Source organism: Trichosurus vulpecula, chromosome X, assembly GCF_011100635.1.
Source record: "Trichosurus vulpecula isolate mTriVul1 chromosome X, mTriVul1.pri, whole genome shotgun sequence".
NCBI classification, from domain to species: Eukaryota; Metazoa; Chordata; class Mammalia; order Diprotodontia; family Phalangeridae; genus Trichosurus; species Trichosurus vulpecula.
In genome coordinates this window covers 1,393,818-1,403,656 of record NC_050582.1, presented here as the reverse complement: position 1 = coordinate 1,403,656, position 9,839 = coordinate 1,393,818, and the positions used below count along the sequence as shown (strand labels likewise).

Here is a 9,839-nt window from a genome sequence, read left to right as displayed (position 1 = left end):
TCCATCATAGAGGAACAGCTATGTCTAGGAGGAAGTGCCTTCTCCCGCTTCTCTCCCCAAATTCCAAGGCCAGGACAGGATGTCAGCCCTTGCCCTTCCACCTCCTCCCATCCCAGCTCCTATAGGAAACACATGGCTTGAGTGGAGAAGTGAGGCTGGTTTGCTGAGTGAAGGGAATGCTTAGAGAGGAGCCTCCAAAAGCTTCCCTTTCATCATGCCATCACCCACTAGAGAATCTAGGGAGAGTTCCTATTGGCTGCAGGATAGAGGCAAAACTCTTCATCCTGGCATTCAAGGCCCATCACAGACAATCTGGCCCCCAACTGATGAGTCAGAGTCTCGTGGTGTAGGGAGGCATGGGCTGAGAGGATCAGGGTCCAGAACTGGAAGGACTCTTAGGTTGGGGAACATTGTCCTGAGCTTCTCCAGAGGACACAGCAGGAAGGGGAGGGGTCTCTGAGCAGGGGCCCTGGGCTTGGGGGATGATTTGTTATCCAGCCAGCCTGTCTGTCCCTCGCTTGGCTCTTCCCCCTCCAACAGTAACAGTCAGTCATGGCTGTCTGATCCCCAAACCCCGATATCAGCCCTCTTCCTTATCCTCCACCCAGAGGGAGTTGGTGGTTTCCGACTTTCACTGACCTCTAGCAATACTTCCTGCCTTGGTATAGGCCTATTTCAAATTCCTCCAACCTCCAGATAGTTGGCAAGAAGAGCTGAAGGAGGCCAGCAGCATGGCTCTCCAGGAGGCTGTCAGTCCGGGGCCCAGGTCCCTGGGGCTCAGCCTGCTCCTAGCTGTACTGCACACGAGCCCAGCGGGCATCAGTGGACACTCGTTCTCTCTGCCACCTGCCTGCCTGACGGTAAGGCCAAGTCTTCTGGGCCTGGGGCAAAGGTCCCTCAGAGCACACACAGTAGGGGGGGTGGTGGAAATCTGCCTTGGAGCCCTTTGGGGGGCAAGGACTCTGAGGATAGGCCTTGTTTGCTCTGGTTGTCATTCACTGTCATCATTGGCATAGCACTTTCAGGTGTCCGAAGTGCTTTTCATCATTCAGTCTCACAAATTGGACCCATGTTACAGATGAGGAAACTGAAGCTCAGGTGCTGTCACAGGTGGAATTGGAAGTGACTCCAAGTCTAACACTCTGGGCGCTAGGTGGCGCTGCCTCTCTTGGCCCACTTCTGCCTGGCCTCAGGAGGCTCCTATAGCAAAGCTGCGCTCCCTTCTCCATTTCTCCTCCGTTTAGGCATTCATTCACCAAGGCATTTGAAAATATCTCCTTCATTAAGCCTTTATTATTAGAGGGAGCAGCATGCATTTGCAGAGGGCTTTGGGGCTCCAAAACACTGAACATCTCATTCGTCCACATTGCCCTGTGCTAAGCACTGAGGGGAATAGAGGAAAAAATCGGAAATCTTCTCCCTGCCCTCGAGGAGTTTCTGATCTTGCTGGCAGGCCCAGAGGTGCACACAAAAACGATCGGGCCAAACATAACCCTGTGCATCCTGTGTTGAATAGAGGGAGTTCTCGAAGAGAAGGGCCTCCATGAGCTGAGCTTTGATGGATGTGTAGGACTTGGGGGCAAGGACAAAGGGCCAGAGTAGAGCAGTTCTAGGTGGGAAACTAGTTGGGAAAGTGCTTGGTGGATTCAATGAAGAGGCTGGGGTAACCCTAAGGTCACCCTATGGTGAACCTTGAATGCCAGGCTGGGAATTTGACAGATGAGGCTTTAGGCACCATCCTGGAGTAGAGGTGCTCTTGGCTCCTCCAAAGCTATGCCAACCAAGTCCAAGCTCAGGAAAGTCCTTCTCTGCTGGAGATCAGCCAAGGGAGACTTTGGGGAGACATAATCATCTTCCCACCAGCTTGGTTGTAAAGGGCTGCTTTCTTTGTTCTGGCCCCAGCAACTCTCCCAGACCATCTCCTGAGCTAGAACATGGTTGTGACTAGCATTGGTGGACGGACTATAGTCCACATCATTGAAACGACAGATCCTTGGAGTTTTGAGGAAACCAGAGGCCAGTACCAAGGTGGCACCTAGGCTTCCCTCAATGGTGGTTTCTGCTTCTGCTGCCCTTCTCCCTCTGGCAGCTGCCTATTGTTCCCTTTGTCCATGCAGAGCAATGTGCAGTCACTGGCATGCTCAGTGTAGTAGGAAAACAGGACTCAGCAGCTCACCTCAAGCTTCTGAAAGGTCAGCAACCCTGAGAGTGGCCAATGGGGAGCCACAGAGGGAGGTTCTTGAGCCAGAAGGCAGCTCCTTCTCATTCAACCCGAATTCCCAGCCCCCTCGATAAGGCACCAAAGCCTCTGACTGTCAGAGCCTCAGATCCCTTCCCCCAACACCCTTTCTAGGTGGCCCTCCCCAGCTTTGGGGATGGCTTTGCCAGGCCTGAATAGCAGCAGCAGCAACAACAGGGATGATAATGCCAGCCCACATTTCTATAGCACTCAGGAGGCAGAGAGTACGAGTGGTGCTTTACAGATGAGGAAATGCTGATGCACTGACTTGCCTAGGGTTGCATAGCTAGGGAGTGGCTCAACCCGGACTGCACCGCCAGCCTCTGGACCCCAAGTTCCATCATTCCAGACCACTGGTTGGCCTGTGCCAGGGAGCCAGGATCAGCACTGAGGTGCTTTCTAGTCACTGTCCCTGCTTAGGAGGAAGGAAAAGCCTCCTCCCCTTGCCCCCCAGCCCCTAGCCCTGGCCCTGGCCCTGGCCCCTCAGAGCCTCTTGACTTCTCTTCCAGGGCCTGCTGAGGGTATCTTGCCAGGGCCTGGGCCTTCACATGTTCCCAGCAGCGTTGCCTTGGACCACAGAGCAGCTGGACCTCTCTCACAACCACCTGCAAGTCCTACAGGACAATGCCACGGAAGACCGGCCGAATCTTCGTCGCCTGGACCTCCGGGGGAACCGACTAGAAGAGCTCTCCCTGGGGGCCCTGCTGCCCCTGCGCTGGCTCCAGGCTCTCATTCTGGCGGACAACTCCTTGAACCAGGATTATGTGTCCAACAGCCAGGCACTGCGGCCTTTGGGCCACCTACGGTTCTTGGACCTCTCTGCCAATCGCCTGGACAGTGACATGGCCACCTTCTACGTGGCCAACCTCAGCTCCTTGTGGAGCTTGGATCTCTCCAACAATGTCATCACCCACCTGGCACGTGGCGCCTTCCTGGGCTCCCCAAACCTGTTGGACATCAACCTTAGTGACAACTACATCTTGCAAATAGAAGCTGGAGCTTTCGGAGGTTTGCTGCAGCTGCGGGAACTCTCCCTGGCTAGAAACTCCCTGCACTGCATCTCTGATTTCAGCCTTAGGACCCTTTGGCGACTCAACCTGAGCTCCAATGCCCTGCAGTTCTTTGCCACTGAGGAGGGAAATCGGGGCTACCAGCTAGAGGTGCTGGACCTGAGCCACAATCAGCTGGAGGCCATGCCAATTCTTTCAGCTCTGCACCATCTCCACCATCTCAACCTCTCAGACAACCAGCTGGCCTCCCTGGAGCCCCATACCCCACCCTCACCTCAGGGCACCGACCCTTGGTACCAAGAGGTGAGCAGGCCAAATCTGACCCAGAGTGGCCACAACCCGGCAGCCAACCTGCCTGAACTCACTGACCTTGACCTCAGCAGGAACCAACTGGACATGCTTCCAGTGGGCTTCCTTGGCCACCTCTCTTCCCTCCAGAGACTCAGCATGGCCTGGAACTGTCTCCAGAATATGTCAGCTCGCCAGCCCAGCCCTGGACTGCCTCTTCTGCCCCTGACTTTTCTAGATCTCCAAGGGAACTGGATTCAGACTTTTCCAAGCTGGGTCTTTGAAATCCTACCCAATCTCGAAGTCTTGGATTTGGGGGACAATGAGCTACAGCTCTGCTGGAGGCCAGAGGCTGGGCAAGATGGGCCCTTCCAAGGAGCCTATCAGCCATTCAGCTCTGCCTTCCACCTCAAGCGCCTGAGCCTGAGTAGAAACAGGCTGAAGGGGCTGTGCCCCACCGGATTTTCCCCTGCAGCCTTGTTCTCTTTAGATCTCTCGGGCAACACAGGGCTAGCTGTGGCCCCCAGTGACCTCCAGGGCCTGCAGCATTCCTTACATGAGCTCTCCCTCCAAGGGAATGGCATGGAAAGTGTCCACTTGTGGCTTCCCTGCCTTCAGGAGCTGCGAGTCTTGGACCTCTCAGGCAATAAGCTGACTAACCTGCCCTGGACCCTCAATTGTTCCTCATATCTGCATAGCTTGGACCTGCGCAAAAATCTCCTCCAAGCCTTGGACACAGAGGTCCTGGGTGGCTTGGGTGGCCACCTCAGATCTATGTTCATTGCAGGCAACCCCTTTCACTGCTGTACCCTGGGCTGGCTGTCTGCTTTGGCCAGGGCCAATGTGAGTGTGCCAGACTTGGAAGAGGCATGGTGTGTGTACCCAGACAGTAAAGGGGGCTCCTGGGCCCCCCTGACCAGGGACCACAGTCACGTCTGTATCTGGTGGCAGTGGCGGGGAACTCAGGCTGGGTGGGTGCTGCTGGCTGTCACCAGCCTGTTCCTCGTCTGCTGTGGGGTGGCCGCTCTGCTGCAAAACAGTCTGAAGCTGTCCTGGGCCCTGCAGCCTACGAAGAGTTGGGCCTGCCCAAAGCCAGAGCCAAAGGACAACCAGAAGACCATGGGTAGGGAGAGCCTGAGTGGGCCTTCCCTAGAGGCAGGCGGGAAATGCCCCAGTGAAGACTAGCAATATAGGCTGCTTCCTGTGCACACTTCTCTCTGGCAGCTCCGTTTTGGAGCCCCGAAGGCCTCAAATGGGGTCAAATCTAGGCCTTCTTTTTGAGCTTGTGTGTATTCAGTGATACCCTATGTATGCTTCTGAAGGTGATCAGTGATCCCCTGGAGGACAACATGAATTCCAACTAAATCTATCTGATCAGAAGCCCTTTGGCCTCTAGACCAGTTCAGAAAGTCATACTTGGCCATTTCTTTTTTGCAATGTTGCTTGATTCTTGGGACCCTTAACAGAGAAACCCAGCTCTGGGTTCGGTTCAGTCTTGGAAGGAAGCAGGGTTGTCTTTGGCTCATCCCCCATCCTGGGAGCATCAGAATGTAGCTAATTTTAGGTCTCTGCAGAAAACAAACCAAATATTAAAAAGGGTTCTGGGTTCCCATGGAAGTGCTCAGACTAACAATACCTTGAACACAGGACAACCTTATTTCAGCTTCCAGAAAGTACAAAACACAAAGGCCTCCCACTTGAACCCAGAAAACAGGCCAATTCCTTCCTTCCTCTCTAAGGAGCCCCACTTTCACCAGAGACCTATACTGTCCCACATTTTACAGAGCCTCTTGAAGGTTGAGGCTTCCTCAAAAGGGAAAAGCAGATTCTCCCACCTCTCCACCCCTCCCCACTTCAGAAAGCAGAAGACAGTTGAGGTTGCTAGAGAATTGATGCTTCATCTTCCAGTGAGCCCCATTTCCTCTAGGAACCCAACACAGACCTTGAGCCTTACAGTACTACCAGAAGGTTGAGGTTCCCCACCTCCCCCCCACCCCCGACCAAGGGGCCTTTTTACTTGGTGTTGCTAGAGTTGATTCTCTTCCCAAAGGACCTATACAGCCTGCATAGCTCACAGTATGAGGGGAGGTGGGCCAGGTTTATTTCCTTCTCCACATAGAGGCTTTGTCCCTTGCTACTCTTTTAGCTCCGGGCCCCCGTGGTTATCCTATATTGTCTCTTTGTTCAGCCAGTTAGTCAATAAGCATTTACTAAGTGTTGACTATGTGCCAGGCACAGAGCCAAGCACTGGGATACCAGGACAGGTAAAAGCCAGTTCCTGCCCTCAAGGAGCTCCCAGTCTGATGGGGAAGACAATATGCAAACAACTAGATATCTATAGATAAACTATAGATAGGCTGAATTAGAGGGAATCAACAGAGGAAAGGAAGGCTCTGGTGTTAAGGGGCTTCTAGAGGATTTTAGCTCTGACTTGAAAGAGGTAGAGATGAGGAGGGAGAGGATTCAGGACAGTCAGCACAAAGGCACCCAGACACGGAATGGAATGACAGTCTGAGGAACAGGGAAGAGGCCAGTGTCATTGGATCAAAGAGTACGTGGGGATGACTAAGGAGGAAGAAGACTGGTCAGGAAGGGCTTTGATTTGATCCTGGAAGTGATAAGGAGCCTCGGGAGTTTATTAAAAGAGGAAGGGGGTGGCATGTCATGGTTACATCTGCATTTTAGTAAGGTTCATTTCTTCTCCTTGCCTGGGGAACTTCTCTCCCAACCTGGAGGGCCCAGCTCTTGCTCATTCAAGAAGATGTCCCTTCTGCCCTTGGTCAGTAGCCTCTTGCTCTCTGTCCTTACCCCACCCCCTTCCCCAGCACTTTGTTCATGCTTCTCTGTTGTCCTCATTACCCTGTGATATTGCGTATCGGAGTTATTTCTGGCTGTCTTAGCTCCTCTGTGTGAGATCAGAAACTCCCTTCCTTAGGCCAGGACCTGGTATCTATCTCTCCGGGGCCCAGCACAGTGCTCTCTAAACAGTAGACACCTAATTCGTGTTTGTGGAAATGGATTTTGTAGGCAGAATCTTGAAAGACCCAGCGCCACCCCCTCCACCAGCTCCCAGAGATGTTTGAGGCACTCAGGCCCAGGAGCTTGTTCCTTTGCCTACTTTATGAGACAAGGCTGACAGCAGCTTCTGGAGTTTGGGGCTCTCTTTCCTGCACTAATTGGTAGAGTGCCACTGGGGGCTGGTTGAGAGACAATTTTCTGAAAAACAGGCATCTCTAGCCTGTCAGCTTCTGCCTCCCACAGCCTGTTCTGTCTCTGCTATGGGTCTCCCTGGGGCAGGCTGCAGACATGGGGTGGGGGGGGGTTCTACGATATTTGGAGTCATAATGAAGCACCTCATAGACTGTTTCTCTTCCTACACAGTGTAAGTCACTTTCCACCCCCTTCTTAGAGTATGTGTATACCTGGAATCATTTCTCAGCTGGCAGATGCTGCTTTAGAAAATACCATGGCACAGTGGACAGGATGCCTGACTGGGAGGCAGATACCTTGCTCTGCCCCTGAGAAGTAGCTGGGTGACTTTGGGCAAACTGCTTAAGCTTTCTGGGCCTCAGTGTCCCCATCTGTAAAATGGAGGGGATGTGACTTATACCCCCTCCCTCACATGGCAGTTGTGAACAAAGTGCTGGAAATGGGAAAGCCCTCTTGTAGTGGGAGCAGATGCCCTTGGGGCCTCGTTCACTGTCATGTTCTGCCCTGGCTGACCTCAGCAAGTGTGTTTCTCTCTTCGTGCTTCAGTTGCCTTCTCTGTAACATGAAGGGGTTGGACCAAATGGCTACGGAGTTCCCTTCTAGCTGCCCAACTATTCTCTATGATCTCTGGCCACACATTCAGGGAGACCTGATGTGAAATCGCCCTGAAGGCATTCCGGCTAAAGGGCATTTGTACAATCTCCCTCTCCATATCCAAATGTCTAGGGTCACAGAACCCCCAACCTCAAGGCATTCTGAGCCTCCCCTCCAGTCAAGCAGTCCTGCTGGCCCCCCAGTTGGCTTTGGCACTATGGTCTGGGGCCATCTGGCATGGTATGTGCCCTCTGGTGGAGGTGTAGCCTCAGTAGCCAAGGTTGGAGGAATCTGGAGACAGGGAAGCAAGGCTGTGGCTACAATTGAAGCTGGAATTAGAAAGACCTCTCTTCCAATCCTGCCTCAGCTACTCATTAGTTCATCTGTTCCTATGGATCCAAATATCTCTATGCAGACTCTCAGATTCACTCATCCAACCCTAACCTCTCTGCTGACCCCCAGTTTCACATGCTCATCTGCCTCTTGGACATCTCAAAGTGAATGTCCTCTAGGCATTTGAAACTCAACCTGCCTGATAGTTCAGGCAAGAGGTGATGAGGGCTTAAACTTAGATTGTGGTTGTACAAATGGAAAGGAGATTACACTTGGTTGGTTGGTTGTTATTCTTTGTTCTTGAAGAGGACCAACATGACACCACCATGCTAGAGTCGAGTTTCATTGTGTCCAACTGTGGCTGATCAGACCAGTAAGATCTTGGAATGCACAAACAGCCCTCTTGAACATTTGGGGTGGATTCTCGAAATTTGCACATCCTGTGTTTCCTTTAAGCTGTTTCAATAGCCACTGGTTTACTGTTTGTGTTTTTTTATTTTGATTTTTTATTCAGTTTGGTTAGCTTCTCCCTTATGAATTCAGGTGCTATGTAATTTGGTATTTCACTTTTACTTCATCGTATAAAGTGCCTTAAAGCATAATCTAGTTTTCCTCTTGAGGTTGTGAGTTTTTATTGTTGCCTTGTCTTCTGAAGATATGCAGCAGTTCAGGCATTTCCCCTTTCCCTGCCCCCAATCTTTAAAGCACATTTTAGTGATATCTTTGGTCTTTCCACCTGTCCATTTTAACTGTCCCCTCTGCCCCAGCCCCCAATAAACCCCCTTTGTGACAAAGGAAAACAAAGAGGCAAAAATCTCTGTTCTGATGACAGCCTCTGGTGATGCTATCAGGGCTGTCCCACCTGTCCCAGCACCCTTCACCTCCCAGTTCGGAGGGGGAGGGGGAGAAGTGACCTTTGTTGGTTTCTTCAGTTTTCAGAGCTCCATTTCCTTTTGGTGCGCTTTTCGTGTACCTTGCCGTAGTTATTGTATATCTTGTTTTCTGGATACACTTTCCTCTTCAGCTTTGGTGACAGTTTCTCCTGGTTCTCCTCTTACCTCCCTGACAACTCCTTGTTCTACATCGTATCTCATACTCCCTAATTGTCAGTGTTTCTCAAAGTTCCATCCTTGCCTGCTTCTCTTCTTTCTCTGTGCCAAGGGTTCTTAAACTGGTGTCTATGTACATTAAAAAGTATTTTTACAACTGTATTTCAATATATGTAATTGGGTTCCTTTGTAATCCTGTGTAGTTTAGTTTGTCATTTAAAACCATCATTTTGACAAAGGGTCTATAGCCTTCCCCAAATGGCAGAAGGGGTCCACGACACACAAAAGCTGACACACCCTCTCTCTACACTATCATTCTGGCTAACCTCTTCAGCTCCCAGTGGGTGTAGCTGTGATATTTATGTAGATGACTCACAGCCCCAGAATATCTCCTAGGCTTCAATCCTGGGTCACCAGTTGCCTATTGGATATCTCAGACTGGATGTCCTGCACACATCTTAAACTCAACATGTCCAAAATGGAACTTGTTATCCCCCCCCCCCCCATCCTTCCCCTTCCAAACTTCCCTGTTACTGTCAAGGACACAACTATCCTCAGCATTGTCCTGGAGTCCTTGCTCTTCCCCACCCCACATCTCTAGGCAGTTGCCAAATCTTGTGATTTCTAACTATGCAGTATCTCTCCATCTGACCCCTTCTCTCTGCTCACACAGCTCCCACCTTAGTTCAGGTGCTCACACCTCACACCTTGATGATTGCAACAGCCTTCTAATGAAGAGTCCTCCCAGCTTCCAGTCTGTCTTACACAGTCTGCCCAAGTGATTTTCCTTAAGTTCAGATTTGACCACGTGACTCCTCTACTCAATAAACTCCAGTAACTTCTTATTGCCCCCGGGGTAAAATGGGAACTTTTCTGTTTAGCTTTTAAAGCCCTTTCCCAGCTGGCTTCAGCCTACCAATCTAGCCCCATTGGATGGTCCTCCTCCTGCACACTGATCCAACTAAACTGGCAGGCTCTTTGTTCCTTACGTGTGAACCTCTATGTCCCATTTCTTTGCCTCAGCGCTGGCCTTCTTCACCTCCTCCTCTTCATCACTGCCACAGGGAGCTCAAGCCTCACCTTCTAACCGAAGCCTTTCCTGCTCCCCCCCCCCCC

General features: G+C 51.5%; 1 protein-coding gene across 1 annotated transcript; it reads left to right on the top strand.

Annotated features, from left to right (window-relative positions):
• Positions 1 to 731: 731 nt before the first annotated feature.
• On the top strand, positions 732 to 4,722 carry LOC118832677 (transforming growth factor beta activator LRRC32-like). The gene is made up of 2 exons (XM_036740009.1): positions 732 to 860; positions 2,749 to 4,722. Exons 1-2 carry the CDS (start codon positions 732 to 734, stop codon positions 4,720 to 4,722), a joined length of 2,103 nt encoding a protein of 700 aa, XP_036595904.1.
• The last annotated feature ends 5,117 nt before the right edge of the window (positions 4,723 to 9,839 follow it).